The 18,628-nt window shown below is 42.2% G+C and overlaps 1 protein-coding gene across 4 annotated transcripts in view; it reads right to left on the reverse strand.

Moving 5' to 3' along the window:
- Positions 1-14,804, reverse strand: part of chd3 (chromodomain helicase DNA binding protein 3) — a 41,761-nt gene extending 26,957 nt beyond the window's left edge. For 3 of the 4 annotated variants that reach the window (XM_041984933.1, XM_041984932.1, XM_041984931.1), the window contains exons 1-19: positions 14,020-14,804; positions 11,322-11,446; positions 11,042-11,230; positions 10,827-10,954; positions 9,906-10,147; positions 9,560-9,699; positions 9,322-9,454; positions 7,585-7,760; positions 4,744-5,013; positions 4,429-4,632; positions 4,055-4,278; positions 3,842-3,973; positions 3,540-3,645; positions 3,206-3,397; positions 2,909-3,109; positions 2,677-2,814; positions 1,220-1,341; positions 862-1,035; positions 450-591 (exon numbers count right to left, since the gene is read on the reverse strand). In XM_041984933.1, the coding sequence (XP_041840867.1) occupies positions 450-591; positions 862-1,035; positions 1,220-1,341; positions 2,677-2,814; positions 2,909-3,109; positions 3,206-3,397; positions 3,540-3,645; positions 3,842-3,973; positions 4,055-4,278; positions 4,429-4,632; positions 4,744-5,013; positions 7,585-7,760; positions 9,322-9,454; positions 9,560-9,699; positions 9,906-10,147; positions 10,827-10,954; positions 11,042-11,230; positions 11,322-11,446; positions 14,020-14,182 (3,201 nt within the window). In that variant the 5' untranslated portion in view covers positions 14,183-14,804. The remainder of the gene's footprint in view (positions 1-449; positions 592-861; positions 1,036-1,219; positions 1,342-2,676; positions 2,815-2,908; positions 3,110-3,205; positions 3,398-3,539; positions 3,646-3,841; positions 3,974-4,054; positions 4,279-4,428; positions 4,633-4,743; positions 5,014-7,584; positions 7,761-9,321; positions 9,455-9,559; positions 9,700-9,905; positions 10,148-10,826; positions 10,955-11,041; positions 11,231-11,321; positions 11,447-14,019) is intronic. The other variant, XM_041984934.1, reaches the window with a different exon arrangement.
- Between the last annotated feature and the right edge of the window lie 3,824 nt (positions 14,805-18,628).

Genomic DNA, 18,628 nt, shown 5'->3' on the forward strand with positions numbered 1-18,628 from the left:
CCCATAAAATGTTAATTCCAAGAAGTGACAAAACTAAATAACAGGCTTGTCTCTTAGCGAGAAATTACTTCATACTATTGCAACTTCTCTCAACTTGCACTAAGCAACCTTATAGTACTACTTGCTTACATTTACAGCATATTTCTATAATTTTACCTTATTTAAACTTGTAATTTGTATCTGTATTCGTTATTGCTGCTAGCGTCTCTGAAAAAGAAAGTTTTGTTGAATAACTACGAGAACATATAAGAGGAGCACTACCTTATTTTACCACCAGGTGTCAATGTCTAGTAATTCAGAATTAAAGCGATATATCAACAACTTAAACCTTTTGTATAAAGTAATTAAATGGGGTTTAATAATTTTTTTTTAGCATTATAAAAGTGTTTGCTTTACTGTAGTGTGTGTGTGTGTGTGTGTGTGTGTGTGTGTGTCAGCTGTCATCTCACCATGGAGGCAACAGGGAAGAGGTAGGGGTGGTTGCAGCACTTCTTTAGGTCCATCATGATGTTGAGCAGAGACACCTGGTTTCCTCCACCTTTCGAGTTCAGAGCCTCAAAGTTCTTGGTCAGAATCAGCTTGTAGTATTTCCTGTATTCACAAAAAAAAATACTGAATTTCAAAGATCAACAAAGCAACAGTTCAGTCATCACAACTATAAGGTTTGTGTAAACATGCTCAGGAATCACTGGGCTTTGAAGGACATGAAAAACCTTTGAGCGACTTCACAATAACATTTATCTATACTAGAAGTGCAATAACTTGCTGAGCAACTGGCTGACTGGTTGTAGAAAAGAAAAGCAGCACAACTGTCCAAAAAGATCAACTGATATGTTGGGTTTGCTTTTGTCAGTATCGTACTTCTGCATGGGGCTCAGCTCCACTCTGACAATCAGCTCGGTCTTGGCGGGCATGTTTTTGAAGACGTCAGCCTTCAGCCTCCGCAGCATGTGAGGCCCAAGCAGGTCATGAAGCTTCTTGATCTGATCCTCCTTTGAGATGTCAGCAAACTCTTCCAGAAAGCCTTCCAGGTTACTGCGCAGATAAAAAAAAAATGAGTGTGGGAAAAACTGGGGAAATCTGTCTGTTAGATAAATAAGCAAAGTTTCTCTCTAATCAAAATGTGTCATCGGACTCTCGGTTAAGTGTAGTGTCCTGTTGAAACATTTATATTAATTATTCAGACTAGTTATTTCTGTATGTGTGTGAGAAGTTGTACTTGAAGCGGTTGGGAGTGAGGAAGTTGAGCAGATGAAACAGCTCCTCTAGGTTGTTCTGTAGTGGAGTTCCTGTCAGCAGCAGCTTGTAGTCAATCTTGTAGTCATTTAGACGTCTGAAAAACTAGAAAAACAAACACAAAAGATGCTCAGCAACGACTGTATTACTTTTAAAAGGATTATTTAGGCACTAGTAGCCTTTATTTGATGGTAGTTTATGCTTGCATGACGTCTGAGTGCGGTTGTTTATGGCATAGCCAACACTGGTGAGTTTGCTTTCACACTCGAGTGTATGGGGTACACGTAGTTTTGGTGTTGTGTTGCAGTTTTTCCTCCCAATCTGAAGGTGGCAGCAGGGGTGGTATCGGCCGGCAAACTCACAAGGTCAGAGTTCTTTTGATGGTTAACTTCAGTAGAGATAGGTGTTTTTTGTTTTAAAACAACAATAGCGTCCAGTATGGTTCAGTGTCTTTAATAGCTTGTGGAAGATAACAAAGAAATAATTCGATCAGCCTCTGACCAACTTGATACACTAGTTATTGTTTTTAAAAACGGTGGTTACCACACAAATTCAGCGAGAAGATCTAGATATCCTGCAACACATGATCCCAAAATGACCAATCACAAGGGAGTACCTCCGCGTAACCGTCTGCCTAGCAGGGGTGCACATCAGGTCTGGAAGAGGTACGTGTCGAGCCTCTGCGGAGCTACGCCGAGCCTATGCCAGTTATGCAGACGCCGCACAACCATAAATCCGTCTTAAATGGAAAGGGGTCAGAGAGAGGGGAATGACATCCCGCAAAAGTCTCCAGGCCAGGATTCAAACCCAGGCAAGCTGCATTGAGGACTTTCAACTCCTCAAAACCTGCTGTAAAATACCTGCCCCCCCCCCCTTTCTTCATATTTTGTAAAAAAGAGGTTTTATGGTGTGATGAAGCCTCCTCAGGGTCTAAACCTCAACATTATTAAAGCAGTGTGGAAGAGAAAAGAACAAAAAACAGCAGCATCCAAACAAGCACTTTGGCTTGAACTTCAAGGAGCCTGGAGAAGTATTCCTAAAGAACAACCAAAGAAATGACAAGAAGGCTTAGCAAAAAAGGGTTCTGATTGTGTTGAAAAATAAAGGTGGTACAAATATTGACCTGTATTCTCATCAGATAAGTACAAATCAATGCACCTATTTCTTGTTTTCCTGGCAAACTCTAAAAAAATAAGCAGTGGCTTAAAACTTTTGCATAATACTGCACTATAAGGTACTTTAATACATGTGCTTAACAGACTGACAGGTGTGTGTGTTAATATATCATCCCAGGATTGACTGAAAATGTTCCACTGATGCTCAGATGTGGACTATTACTAAGAGATTAAGCTAATAAAGAAAGAGTGTTACTGTTACACAATGTGTCCACCAGAGAGAGATGATGTACATAAACAGTGGCGCAGAAACTAGCCACAGTACCTTGGACTGGTTGTTCTTTAAGCGGTGAGCCTCATCCACCACCAGACAGGCCCAGTCAATTGACTTGAGCGCTGTCTGGTCGATTGTCACCAACTCGTAGGAGGTCAGCAGCACGTGGAATTTAATCGTAGCCTCTCTCTGCAGGAAGATTAACAAGGGAGAATGAGATAATGTTGATCTACATGATGGTATGTTTCTGTAACTATACGTAGACGGTTCATCGCCTCCTCACCCTCAATTTGAAGGTCTTCTTTCCTCCTTTGACAGCCATGTCATCGAAAGAGAACTCATTCTCTCTGATGATGGCTCGGCTGTCTTTGTCTCCTGTGTACGTCACCACATAGAAGTCGGGCGCCCACATCTCAAACTCTCTCTCCCAGTTGATGATGGTGGAGAGGGGAGCGCTAACCAGGAATGGACCTTTCGTGTGACCCTGAAAAGAACAGGAAGAGAGACCTTGTCACATGGTGAAGCTTCAAGCTGCCTTAATGCCAGAAAAACAAACAAACAAACAAAAAAGGTCCAGTACTTCTTTGAAAAGGGAATAAAGGAAGACAATGGTCTGAATTGTTTTGCCCAGGCCCATCTCATCTGCCAGGATGGTATCGGTGCCCTGAGACCAGGAAAATCGGAGCCAGTTGAGGCCCTCCAGCTGGTACAGATGCAGCGTTCCACCCGTCGATGTGACAAAGTCTGGCTGCTCTTCGTACTTTATTGTTGGCTGGAGCAACAACGTGAGGAAATATGTGACATTTGTTGAGTATTTCTTAGAGGTTTTTGTATCAGTAGTACAAGCACTGTTAAAAAAAATAATAATAATTACAAATCATGCATTACAGACACTGAAACTGTGGATAACTCACATCTGTGGCTGGTAATGCCTCAGAATCTTCTTCTTCTTCGTCATCCTCCTCATTCTTGCTCCTCATCTTCCGTGGTGTGTCTGGGTCCTCTTTCATTATGGCATCCCTATTTAACAGCAACAAAGTTATCACTATGACTTCAGTGACACTAAGTCTGGCAGAAGAGAGATCTGATTCAGATCTTATTCAGAGATATGACAATATATTTACTTGCAGTAAATCTCTACGGATAAAGATTATCCAGATGTTTAGGAACCGTCTTCTTTCCATGGTTAAATTAGCATTGTGAAATGTATTCTTACCTGTGTCTCCAGTAGCTGGCCTTGTATATTGCAAAGTCTGGTACATCCATGTCGTCTCTCTCCCAAGTACACTGGTCATAGGTCAGGTCTCTCCACTTGACCAGGTAGTGGTACACCCCCTTCTTATCCACACTGGAAGAGGTGGCACATGCAGGATGGTGAGCAGCGCTACAGAAACTTGTATTGCTCATGTTCAGACATGTAGCCGCTTACCTGTGGTTGATGATGCGGTGAATCATCATCCACTCAGGCTTAATGCCATATTTGTAGTATTTTTCTTCAAGGATAGCATACTGGGGGTCTTTGGCCCTCCGCTTCTCACTCTTTCCCACTCCATTCTCGTCTTCTGCACCTGAGCCGTAATCAAGACTGGGGGGCTCATCCATGTCTGTCTTCCTCTGGTAGTTTCTGTACATCACCGAGTGAAAGATCTCCAGCTGAAGGGGTGGAAAAAAGCATGTGTTGCAATGTGTATTTGTTCACATTTTTAAAGATATGTACCATCTAATGGGTATAGTATGTCTAATGGATGGATTGATTGATTATCAATTAAATATTGATTTAGTTTGTTTTTTTTCCTGCCTCACCTGAAGCTCTGTGATCCAGGTGCAGTGCCAGTACGACTGCCCAGTCAGCTTGACAAAGAACTCCCTCTCGGCTCTGCCTTTCATGGGTGGTGGTGGAGGGGCATCAGGTGGCGCGTCAGGAGCAGGTGGAACAGGAATAGGAGGTGGAGGCTCACCCCATCGCCAGTGGAGGATCTTCTGCACACGTCCCTTAATTGGCGGACACTGGAGAGAAAATATATTTACAAATTAGGTCTAAATCAGACATTTGAATGAAAAACTTATAAAATAATCAGTTAAATAGATAATGTGCAACGTGTACAATCAGATGCTAACCGTGCATCGCGGACACAGCCACTCTCCGTTGGGGATCTCAGGCAGTGGCGGGTTAAGACAGTGAATGTGGTAGGAGGACGTACACGTGTCACAACACAGCAGTTCACCTCCATCCTTACACACCCGACAGAACTCCATGTGGTCGTCGTCTTCCTCCTCACCACCGGTGGGGACCCCGACACTGACCTCTGATATCACCCTGTCCTCACTGTCCTCCTCAAAATCCTCAAAGTCTTCATCTTTTGCTTCCCATTGGATTCCCTCTTTTTCCTAAGGAAGCACAAATATCAGAAAATGTTTAAATGCTGTTTTTCAGGGTTGGATGTAGAGAAGACAGGAACAAGAGAAAAACCACAGGGGTGTCCTGGCCTTTGGTCTTAAACTATGAAGGTGAATCTGTGGATTTTATTTTGGTCTTATGTGTGAATGTGACAGCAAAACATGAGCTGAGAGGGAAGAGGACTGCTGAGGCACTATTCGAAGTATGAGAGTGTGAAGTGTAGAGTTCATGAAAAATGGATCATTGCTCCAAGTGAACTAATCCTGCGTGAATAAAGGTTAAAAAAAGAACAACCTGATTTATGCAACACCTACATTATACAACCCATATTCTTGCTCCACTGTCTCAGAGCATCAATGACGTTTGTAGTAAATGGATATGAAGTCTTGTTCATTACACTAGTGTACACAGGGGTTAAATGGGGCCAGCTCAGCCCCACTTACAGAACATTAGCTTTTTACAGTCAGAAAAAAGAAAAAAGCCTAACTTCTGATCTCAACAATGAAAACAAGAACTAAAACAGGTTTTTTTATACATACTGTTTTTGTCAAACTGTTACAGCAAGCTCTGATTCAAAACATTGCAAGCATGATCCTGATGCCACGTGGATGTGCACATTCAGCTGTGAGTAGAGCTGAGAGTCGTCTTCAATTAGGAAATGATTCAGTTGCTTGCAACGACTGGGGACAGCTTCATTGGACATGCTACTACAGAAAACATTGGAAATAACTGGTGGCAGCAACTTGACAGCTGAGCTGCTGGCATAAAAAAGTTTTGCAGTTTTCCATTTTACACTGCAGTACATCCCATCATTTTTAAGGCCTCACTCTAAAGAGGCCCTGCGAGCACACACTAAAGCATGCTATCTTCTTTAAAAAAAAAACAGGCCTATGTTGTTTGAGAAAGACAAAGACATTGCTTCAGGCATTTTAACATCAATAAATTGTGTTTTTCTCAGGTTTATGCACACATGCACATCCTCTCTCACCATCTCTGGTCTAAGAGGCATTAGCTATTTTCTTTTTGATTCGGCTTGCTAACAGATAGAGAGATCCCCATGAAAGGAAATCCTTAACATTGACAGCTAATAGGTGTTTCAGTTTACTCTGACTCATAAGGGCGTGACTCATTTATGGAGCTTCTGGGCCTCGTTTCCAAGCTCCACTAACTCACAGACAGTACCGGGGTTACTTGGGAGCATTAAAATGTATGATGATGGATGGCCAAGAAGCAATGCCGCAGATAACATCCCCATCCTCTACACAACACAGCGAGGAAACAACAGAGTGTGTTCAGTGAGAGGCTTCTTTAGGTCTGCTGTAACATAGAACGGTACAGGCAGCCATCAATATCTGCAAGAAGAACCTAAATTAATGACATTAAGTCATACATTATTACAGGTGGGGATGCTTTGAGGGACAGGTGACGTAGCTGCTGCTACCCAGTTAACATGCAAAAGCATCCTCATCCATCCATCCATTATCTATACCACTTTGTTCAATGAAGGGACTACTTCTACTAAATTACAACTACTTGTGACATCTCCTATGCTGCTACTGTCATGGATTAAGGAAGCAGGAGATGAGGAGATAGGATCCAAATGCCGGACTCACAGGTGGAATATGATTTAATAAAACAAAAAGACACAACTGAAGAATAGTGGAGGACTGACAAAAGACTCAAGGAAAGCCAGGACTCACTGACAACACAGCTAACAGAATGAACTAGCAAAAGACAAAGGAAAAGTGGAAGCTTGAGGGATTAAATTACAAATAAGAAGCAGGGGTGATTATAAACAGCCAGACGCTGGGAACAGGAAGTGGAGTAAAAAAAAAACAGGAAACACAACAACAGAAGGACTGAAAGACAACCAAGAGAATCTAAATAAAAACTAAACCAATAACTCAGAAACCATGACAGCTACCCTCAGATAAGAGTACACAGCCTACTTTATCTGCGTCAGATTAGTCAGTGGGTCTGTGACTAATTGACATTGTACTTTTTGCTAATTTCCTAAAGATCATTTCAGAAATACTTTGCTTTGTGGTTGTCAAACACTGCTTCTACCTCCTCCCCTAACAGGTCTAACCCTGGATACTGGCCATTATTCAGCCAAAATTTATTTATGGGCTCTACAAGATGCTACTATCAAATACAAGTCTAGTAGATTTCAAGCGTTTTTACCCGTAGTAAAACCTCCAAGACCATCTTTTTTGATAAAAGCTTATTTAAACTGATCTGGGCTTAACTGACTAATCTGCCCCATTTTGCCACACTGATTCAGAACAAGAAACCTCACTGTTGAATGGAAACTAGAAATGAGCATTGGCAGTTTTAATCATGACATTACTGAATAGAATTACGCACCTCTTCAGATTTCTTTTTGTCTGCTTACAGCCAAATAACCACTTACAGGATGCAGCTACAAAGCATCTATTCATCTGGAGCTGTTTTTTTTTCCACCAAGGTTTGTCAAGTAGCCATGTAGCTTAGCGATAAACACAACAATAAAAATGCAGAGCAGAATCATAGAAAAGAGGATGACAAGTGGCTGTACTCACACAGTGGGGGCAGCTCCACTTGCCCTCGGGGGCCTTGTCCAGCTCGGGCTCGAGGCATACAAGGTGATACGCTCGAGGACATGTGTCACACAGGATGATCTCTCCGCCCTGCTGACATACCTCGCAATAGTCTTGGTGATCGGTCTCATAGCCGTCCCCATCTTCCTCACCTGGGACTGGAAAGACAACAGGATATAACACATGCTGACAAGCAGTGAAAACAGGAGACAGAGCGGATTTACACAAACCCGTCTTTCTCTGGACGGCAATAATAATGGCCTTAATAGTGAATAATATAATGCATTTACACATCATGTGTCTTAATTGTCCATTTCACACGTCTTTTAAAGCAGGAGCTGTATTCATGCTTTAATTTATACTTCAGATCTTTCAGTGGGTATGCTTAACTTCTTTGCTTTAAAATGTGCATATCAATCCATTTTGTATTTTTTATATTTAGAAATGCAATTTTTGTTTGGGAAAAGAATTTAAAAAAAGCAGGTGATAGGATAAAGTCTCTGTGATGAAAGTCACAAGTCAACTTCAACCAGTTAGATAAACCAGTCAATGGACAGGAGCACACAAAGAGGAGAACAGGAGGATACTCACTGGCCCAAACACTTGAATTTAGGTCACAAAAAGCTAGTTTGGCTAAGTTAATTTTCATAATATTAGCATTTTTAGCATTACTATCATTACCAAATGATATCAAAATGCACTACATACTTAACATGTGCACTATATTTCAGAATTTTTAGAAGGATAAGCAGTGTAGACCGGGCTGTATATTATCACATAACATCCTTGGAGTCAGTCAGTGTCAGCTATGCATCTGCCTACACAAATCAGGCAAAACTGATCAACTTATATTTTAATTAAAGAATCATAAATATTAGAGTTCAATTACCCACCATTTTCTTTAAAAAGTGCATTACTTGTGCATTACATACTGGCAAATTCATGCTAGCGTAGTGTTCTATGGGGTCATCTGATGGGAATGTCGGGTACAGTTATGTACCATCAGCATACCCGTATACCTTTACAGTGAATTTGGAGTTTATAATGTTATTTTTACAATAATATTCATGCCTATAAAATCTGATGTTGTTTATGTCATCCCCGCCTCTACTTTCCTTTCTCTCAGCAACAAGCAAAGCTGTAAAATGCTCACATCTCGTCAGTGTAGTCAGCTTAGTGATTTGTATGTGCATACATGAGAAGAGGTCTCAGTACTGAGCCTTGGGGTCCCTCAGTAGAGGTGATGGAATATGAATAATTGTTACTTTCATAACATTTTGAAAGAATGCCAAGTGAAATACAATTCAAATCAAGAGTGTGCCAAGCCTGAGATACTTATCTCAGATAGTAAAGACAGCAGGAGGCCATGTTTTTCTGGGTCATAAGCTGTAGAGAGGTTAAATGAAATATGAACCACAGACTGTGCTACAGCTCTGTTGACTCTGTCAAAGAAATCAAAGCTGTCTCTGTAACGGCCTGCTAGATCAAGGAAGTTGTTCTGTGAGTGGAAATCTTGAGATTTGTTTGAAAACTGCCCCTTTGGTAACCTTTTGAAACAGCAAGACTGTTCGATTGTTCTCAGCTGGACAAGTGATTAGAGCAGGACTTTTTGGGCTGAGATGTATTCTTTAAGATTCTAAATCACCAAATTCAGCTGATAAAGGTGGACATGCTGTGGTAGGTGTGACTGTATATGATGTATCTAATGAGCAGGCTTACTTTTCTTCTTCTTCTTCTTGACGGGTCGTCCCCGCTTGTTCTTCTTTACTCGGCCAGAGCTGTCAGACCGAACCGAGGAGCTGTGAACACTGGAGTCCTCCTGCTCTGACTCGTCCTCATCCATTTCATCGCTCTAACAGAGCAGGACAAGTCATGGGGGAGGGAGGTAAATGAAAAATGATAATAAGGCAGGTACAAGTGTAACAATGTAAAAGAAAACTTAAAATTTTACACCTACAGAGCAGCTTTTCTTCCTCTTGGTACCTATAGGGGATAATTTAATACGAATGGGTGCCATCTTTTTAGCTTTGGCTACAGCCGAAGCCTTTTTCTTGTCTGGAACTCGAGGACTTTTACTGCGTTTCTTATAGCCTGGACCTGGACAGATAATCAAAATCACAATTAAGATCACGTAATATAAAAGAAAAATCAAAAGTTAAAAGGCGTGACAAAAAGTATGTGTACAGAAGCAGGAGTACATCAGCACGTTATTGATATATTGTGGTGTTTTTAGAGAATTCTAAACAAACAACACAAAGCTAAAAGAGCACAGGAAACTATTAGATCTGAAGCAGACAACTGACCTTTGCCTTCTTTCGTCTTGGCCTTTCTGATTGGTGGTGGCTGAGGCGGTGGTGGCTCAGGAGAGGCAGTTGCTGCAGAGACCTGCTCGGCAACAGCGATGGCGGCAGCGGCGGCGGCAGCTGCAACAGCAGCAGCGTTGCCTTTGAAAGGGTTGTTAGAACTGAACTCCCTCCACTTGACCCCCAGGATGGTCATCATCTTTGACATGGGGATCTTAGGGTTCTTCTTGGCTATCATCGGCCTTGAAATGCAAAAATATGCGAACATTAAATACTTATTATGGTGAATTCTGTAAATTAATAACGGTTTAAATTTTGACTGAATGGAGTTGAGACAACCAAATAACTCTGGGACATAAACCTGTGTCAGGCATTGTGGATTATTAATGTTATCAGAGTTAACACAGGTGTAAGTCAGCCATGCAGGCCCAGGCTCAGGCAGCCTCTGACACAATGTCAGTGCTTCTGCCAGGCTAATGCAACAAGCTGGGATAATAAAGATGCAGGTGCCAAAACAAGAAAGGGGCAAGAAATAAAACTCACTCCAAGCTGTGTTTGTGTTAATAGGCTGGTAGTTTGTTTTGACTGCAGCAGGGATTCCTAGACAGAATCCTTGTTAGCTGGGTGAGCAAACTATAAACGCTTGGCTTCACACAGCATATATGACATGAAGCCACATAACACAAAGAAATCTAAGTCTCCAAACTAGGCTTGTCATGTGAGCTGCACGCTGATATTAAGTTTACAAGAACATGCAGACACTGTGGGACAGTTTCTCTCTAAAAAGGAAAGCTAGATGGCATGCACAGGATTTAGCAAAGCAATTCCACCATCTAACATTCATGTCTCACCATCCAAATCTGCAGCTAGCAACACGCTGACCATGCCACACAAAAGAAAACAAAATTAAGGGAGCCATACCTCATAAACTGGCTGAAGGCTTTATAGTTGGTGAGTTCCCTGTAGTCCTCCTCTGTGAAGGTATGATCAACATCCTCTAGACCCCATTCCTTTGCCAGCTGGGCAGAGGTTTTCTGCTCTAATGGTTGCTGAGAAGAAATCACCAATCAGCCCACAAACTAGGTCGGACTCATCTGAGATAATATGGCTTCTGGTAGTCAAACTGAACTCTTTACCTTTGTTGTTTCCTCTTGACTGCTGTCTCTATCCCCATCGTCTTTTTTCTTCCTCTTGGTTTTCTTCTCCTTCCTTTCTTTGTGTTTCTTCTTTTTCTTTTTCTCACCAGAGCCATAGTCGCTGGCTACACTGTCTGAGTTCTCACCGTAGTCTCTTTCTCTATCTGAGTTTCGCTCTACATCGCTGTCCTGTGCCACACATAAAAGAAAATTAAGACATACTTTATCATCGAGCAGAAAAAAAAAAAAAAAATCAAGGTAGACAACCTAATAAACTTACAATCTTTTTGCGTTTTTTTGCTTTGACAGGCTTCTCTTTCTCTTTCTTTTTTGTGTCCTTCCTCTTCTTCGGCCGGCCTTTCTTCCTGCACGGGACCTCTCTGTCTGAGATCTCTGCCTCGTCGTCTGGGTTGAGAGAGAGCATGAAAGAAAGGTATCAGTATCAACCCAACAATAATCTTGTCAAAACGCCTCTCTAAAGGCCAGCTAATCCTCACTGAACATAATTACACACAACAAAAGCTGAATGATCGCTACGGTGGTGTCAGTGACCTCTGACCTCCTCTGAATTGTAACACATGGTGAATTAGTTCGTGAGAGGGGCTTTAAGTAGATCTGACAGCTGGTATCAGTGATGCAATGTAGGGAATAACTGGTTTACCACAGAGCATTGGGTAACCAATATCTTTGTGGAAATGACCACTTTATATTTGCCTGCTTATTTTTAACCATACACAATAGGAAGTGTGATGTGGATTAAAATCTCAGTCCTAACCAGATTCCTGCAGTTTTTCCCCAAAGAAGTTTGTATTTTGAGCTTAAGAATCCACATTAAAGAGTTTGTTCTAAATATCATCCATATTTATGAAGATTTAAAAAAGAAAATACGAAAAATCTGCTGCATTTGTAAAGTTTTAGGGAAGAACAACTCATTTAAAAACCTCAGCTAGTCTTGCACAATGTGGGAACTGGAGCATCTCAAGTACACCACTAAATATATTTGCTCTCAGGAAGCTTATAACGTGGTAGCTACCTGGGCATTATCCCATCCACATGGGAAAACAATTTAACCTGCAGCTTGACCTGGCTTGGAGCTGAGAGGAGACACAGTATGACACAAAGAGATAGCAGCTTCATCTTCAGAAAGGAAGCAGCAAAGCGTTAAAGCATAACCAAAATATGGGCTGCGGTCTGCTGCCTGTTTCATAGGCAACGTTTTTGGTCGGATTTTTATTGTCTGCCTGTCTTTGTTGGTGCGCGCTCCCACCCGCAGCAGCAACAACTCCCCCCCCCCCCCCCCCCCCCCCCCTCCTCCACCAAACCTCCTCCTCCTCCTCTTCACTCCCACCCTGTCCGACAACGAGCAACCCCGCTTCCCCGCGTACCCGTGCAGCCGCCGATTAAACGCCGGGGGCGGCAGCAGCACGCACGCAGAGCTCGGTGATTCAGAGGCCGGCAACAGCGCGGTGAGCTGGAACGACTTCAGCAATTCCCACACGGGAACCGAGACCACTGCTGTGACCGCTGCAAGGGGTCGTGGGGGGGTTAAGGTCCTTGACAGGAACGCTAATTTATGTGTCTGGCACGGCTCTGCGGTGAGTCGGAGTTGAGCTTTTGAAATAAAGACAAAAAGCATGGACGATTCTTGGCATTCATACATAAACTATCTGCGACCACCCTTTTAATAACCTCATTTTGACGTCCCAATTTAAACGGCAACATTATAATGAGGGTATGACATGCATTTCCTAAATAAAATGTAACCCTTTAGGTTCCCGTTGTTGTTTTAGTAATGGTGGTGTGATTAACCAGTACATTTCAGCACCCTTCACTTTCACTGCAACCCTGCACAAGTTCACTGTCACAGAAACTTCCAGAATGTCACACAGTCAATCATCTTTGCCAATCAGTGCTGCACACTGCTGTTGACTGGTGTGGTAAAGTGAAAATAAATACACTAAAGTACACTAAATAAGTAAATAAAATGTGCCGCTATATACAAGAAAGGAAATCCACTAATGAGCACTTAATAAAGCTGTTGTTCGGCTGATTACTTGAGCAGAAACAACCAGGCGCTGAGCAGTTACACCTTTCTGCCCTGCAAGTGAGCAGCATGCAGCAGCAGTGTCCTATTTTGACCTGTCATAGCGACGATGAGGGTAGTGATGGTGTGGCAAGTTTCTCTCTCGTTTCACACCATCACCCGGCTTTCATGTCTCCACTGCAAAAGCATCTTCCACTCCTCTCCAACCGGGCATCAATTACATAGCCTCCGGCGGGGAGTCCATGTTTTTTCCTCCTCTGGCGCTCTTTTTTCTCTCTCTCTCTTTCTATTTTTTAAGCTTTTTAACCTTCATGGCGACCTTATTACCCCCGCAACCTGAGCTTAACTGACTAGTCCTGCGTGTCTGTGGGAGCTGTCAGAGGGATTTAAGGGACAAACAAACTGTAACTTTTGATGATGGCGGAGACGTGTGAGCTTTTTTTTTTCTGCAACCAGCGGTGACGAGTTGGTTTAAACTTTGCTGGAATGTGCACGAGGTGAAGAGGAAGCTGAGTGATGACAGTGTGTGCACACATTATACTTTTTTCTTTTGTGGCTGCGTGTTTCTTGCGGTTTGATGCAAACTGGAGTTTTGAAAGCGCGTTCTCGTCTTTTTCCAGCTTCTAGCAGTAAATATGGCACCGATGACAACATAAAGGTGAAACAACCAGGGGATATAGGCGTGTTTAAAATGCGTGTTTTTACATTAAAAACAAAGAAACTTAAGTGTTTCTTTGTGTATGTGCGTGTGCGAATGCGCACACTCGAGGACTGCTGGTCTTGACTGTACAGTTCTGGACATTGGACAGGCACAGATACGGAGCTACTTCTAACCTGCGCTTTCTCCCCCCACCAAATTTATCTCAAACAAAAGTGTGTTTTATTTCGTGCGCGCGCTCCCGACTTGTCCGGCCAGTTTTCTTCGTTACTGTACCTGGCGCGGCTGGTGTTGCAGTTTCCCGAGGCGCCGCCGGCGAGTTTATGTCGCTTGCGTTCTCGTCTAGGTCTCCGTCGTCGTCTTCTTCATCAAAATCTCCTCCCTCGGAATTAACCACCATGCCCTCGTCTTCCTCACAGGACCGGAGAGGAGAGGACATTATATTCCTGTCATTGGTTCCGTCCTTGTTTTAAAAAAAGCGTATTCTTGCCCGAATATGTGATATTTATTTAATATTCAAATCGGCACAGAAAAAAGTGGGGGGCGTTTTGGAATATTTTACACCAGGCAGAGCAACAAAGATGGCCGCCCTCTTATATTTATTTTTTAACAACCCCCCCAATAAGAAAAAATCCCCTTACATAAAAAATGGCTGACTATATTATTTCAGAACGCACCCCCCTCCTCCTTTCTCTATCTCACTGCGTCTCTCTTTCTCCCTCTGCGCGCCCCCTCCCTCCTTAAAAACGTACACATTGTTACAAGAAAAAGGGGTGTGTGACTGCATGTAAGTTACATTGTTACTTGTTTGTTTCTTTTCTGTCTGCCCCCCCTCCTCTTTCTACACTCCCTCTCTCTCCCAAGTCCGGATCAGTCACGAATCCGACAGACCTGCCTGGTGTCACTGTCACTTGCAAGATCACACGCAACAACTCTCGCTGTCTGCATTGCAGAGCCCGACACAAATCTATCAAATATGGCCACCTTATATTCTCCGGAGCCCCCACCGCTGTATAGAAAATAATTTTGGAGCAGCGGCGTCGTGCATGTGCGCGCACGCACGCATGTGTAGGCCTATGTGTGTGAGTGCTGGGGAGGGATTGAGAGAGAGGGGGGTTGGGAAAATCTGCCGCAGCCATGCCCAGACTTACATCAGATTGTATTGCTTAAAAATTAACTACTTGTGGTGGGGATGGAAACAGTTCAGAATATGCTTAACTACGTTTCCCCCCCCCCCACTACAGAAACCAACCACACGCAACGGCTTAAAAGCGCGCGCTCCGCAGCTCTAATGCACAGGTCTGACCTCAAAAAAAGGAAGAAATTTTCTGGAGACTTCACTGTAAATTTCAAACTCATTAGTAGCGGGATGTGTCAACTGGATGGCAGTAAGGCCATGGGAATCCCTCCACAGTCAGCCCTCAGTGGGTGCTGCTCTGGGCACTTTTGTTTTGACAAAAGGATTGAGCCCCCCTTCTTTTTATTTTTATCAGCCTTTTTATATACCAAAACCTCACAATGAAATGAATGAGAAGACAGCGAATTACCAGTCTCTGTTTAAACATCAGTGTAATTTAACATTTTCTAACATTTTTCTCTGGTGCATACAAGTAAGTTCTTACACACTATAAATATCATGAGCAGGATAAAAAAGAGACGGGAAATGGTTAATATCTTATTCTGACTTGATTGATGCAGTATGTCAGTTTAAAAGGCTAAGTCTGCAAGTATAGGTTTAGTGCAATATCACAGCACCACTTGTAACAGACCACATCACGCAGATTTAACTTGAATTTGTTATGGCATTTAATGACTGTTGGCATCTGAAGTCCAGCTCATTTGAATGAACTGTGGTTGCATGCACTTTCACAAACATGTGTTGTGAAGAAAAACTTACAGCCCCCCCCCCCCCAAAACCATCGGGGAAAAAATCTAAAAACAATTTCTTTTTCATATTATGTTGATTCAAATTTATCTGCATTCCAACAAAATCAGTCTATGAACCAGCAAATGCATCTCCATATCCTCTGAGTCACTTACAGCCCTGAAACACTGGTCCAGGGTAAAAGATCAGGTCCTTTGAGTACATGGCATAGCATGACATGAAATAACAGGCAGTTAGGGAGACTGCAGGTGTTTAAGCATAAATCAGACTCAATATAATGTTTAGCTTTCACACATAGTGACTCATCATAGTAAATAAAAAACACAAGTGTAAATAACATGTGTCACAGTCACCTCACCTATGTATCTGTGTATTTTCATGTTTTCTGTAAAAGTTGCTAGTCAGAAAATTGAGTTTTGTCGTTGGGGGAAAGTCTGGAAATCTGCTCAGCAGAGTGCACAGCAGGGGCTCTGGGATTCACATGTATTACCATGCACACAAAGCAGAACCGGCTGCCACGACATAGGACAGGAAATCTTGGATTACAAGCACAAGAGAGCGTTATGAATCCGACCACAACACAATAAGTTCACATAGTGAATATCTAAGGTCCTGAATGTTATACATTTATAAACCTTTGTGGGATTCTGGTATTGTGCATGCAGGTGAGTGTCACCATGTCATGACTTACAAGGATGTTTGACAGGAACTGAGCCATAGTTAATGATATCAGTAGCAAATGTGCTTTTCCAAGTCTTTTGTTTTTCCTCAAAATAATGACTTCTCATAGTGTCACAAATTTTTATTTGTGTTTGCAAACTAAACATATTATGTGTGAGGATTGTTTAGTTGCCCTTGCATACGCCCACATAGAAAAAGTCTTGATTACATTAACAAATACATTACACACAATTAGACTCGAGCTGGACAGTTCAACATTAGGCTACATTTGATGACACAGCTGAGAGAATTCAGTCTGAACTCTCTCATCAAATGCAATTATTATATTAAGCTGAAGATGGCAACTTCTATGATACCTAGGTAACTCCGATGCTTTTGTTTCCCACCTTTCCAGCGCTCTGTCTTTACAATGTGGGTTGCTTTATCAGCTGTAGCCTCCACAAGTTCCTCAGTTCTGTCTCTTCTGCTGTGCACTCTTGTCTCTGCTGCAACAGGTGCCTCAGCCGATCCAGCTCTGCTCCAGAAATGAGGTGAGAGGAATTTTTGGGTGCCTGATCCAACAGCCACATCTGCCAAGAGAGAGACGATGCACTACAAGACACACTGGGAGAGAAGCTCTATGTAGCTGTGCTGAAAAGAGCAGGAGTGTGTGACTGGAACCCCCTTCTCCAAAAGAGCCTCTGGCCACCGAGGTGTTTGCCGATGCCAGACTGAGAGGCTGGTGAGTTAGTGTGTAGCTTATATACCCTCACACACATCATTCGTAGTCGTGGCTGTGCATGGATCTCAGCATGTGACTGCAAAAAGGTAAAACCAGCCAGGACTCTGAATGCCGCAGGCCCTGACACACTGATGACCCAGCGCCCCTTCCAATGCCTCCTGTGTCCACTTGGCGGAGAGAGCTGTGGAGGATGAGAGAGAGAAGAGCCTCCCCTGGGTGCTGCGCTCCAGATAACCCAGATTTTATGCAGTGACACACAGAGGAAGACACCGGCTCCTGTGCTCCACTCAGAGCTGAGCTGTCTGAACTGAGACAACCCAGGGAGCAGATATGCTTAAATAACAGTCATGAAGAGGGAAGGAAGCCTGGAGTGGGATTCAATTAGAAGTAGTTCTTATTGCTTAGCTTTCCATCTGGTGAAAATAAGCACATCCAAACAAAGTGTTTGAATTGAAAGTTTTACATTTTATTTTTTATTGGGTCTTATTTGACACAGTAATGGGACTACTAACTTTGAAGGCTGGAACACTTTGTGAGGGAGTCACATCCTTTCATTTGCAGCAGTATTATAATCAGCTTGTATGAATATTTTAATCATCATTTCTAAACAAAGTTCTCCTAGCCACTGCCTCTAAGGTACACCAATACACAAGCAATAATCAGTAAAATGCCCAAATATGTCCAATGTTTCCCAACGCTGAGAAAACACACATTGTTTCGGAAAAATAAATACCAGTTTATCAAACCTTCAGTGTTCTATCTCTCTTTTTAAATTGTATAATTACTGTTTTGTATGAAGTTATGTATGTAGTAAACAACAATATTATGAGCTGTGTGGACTTTGTGTTGTGCTTTCCAGTTTTGTACTGTGATCCTGTCAAGCCCTGCGGTGCAGAAAATGCAGACCAAGATTTAGTTGGTCTGCATTTTCCCCAGTCTACATGTATTTTTTATGTATGTGTTGTTGTGACTATGTGACTATGTTGTGACTGAGATAGAAAAAAAAGTTGTATTTAAAAAATAAGTGGCACTGTGTGAATATATTTCCTTGTGGGTAGTGATCACAAGGGCATAGAAGCACTAAACAAAAGCAATTCTTTCTTCTTTCAAGTCTGCATGAATCTGGAGTGCCTCTTTGACATACCGAAAATTAACAGCTTAGATAATCGTTCAACTAATTTTTCATATAAAAAAAGCCTTCAATTTAATAGCTTCAGCTCAATAATTTAATAATTTTGCTGCTATTCCCTTAAATAATGTGGTGGTATTGAAACACACACAAACTAGTAATGATTGAGCTTTAGCCTTTAAGCCATTTCTAAAAACTGCTAAATCTATCTATCTATCTATCTATCTATCTATCTATCTATCTATCTATCTATCTATCTATCTATCTATCTATCTATCTATCTATCTATCTATCTATAAATAAATAACTGGTATTTCAGGCTGGACCTGAATGTGGAAAATGTTTTTGATGATTCTTCAAAAAAAAAAAAAAAAAAAAAAAAAAGAAAAGAAAAAAGAAAAGGAGCAAGCCAGAGAGAGAGAGAGAGAGAGAGAGAGAAAGAGAGAGAGAGAGAGAGAGATCTCCGTTT

Source organism: Melanotaenia boesemani, chromosome 5 (genome assembly GCF_017639745.1).
Source record: "Melanotaenia boesemani isolate fMelBoe1 chromosome 5, fMelBoe1.pri, whole genome shotgun sequence".
In the NCBI taxonomy this organism is placed as follows: Eukaryota; Metazoa; Chordata; class Actinopteri; order Atheriniformes; family Melanotaeniidae; genus Melanotaenia; species Melanotaenia boesemani.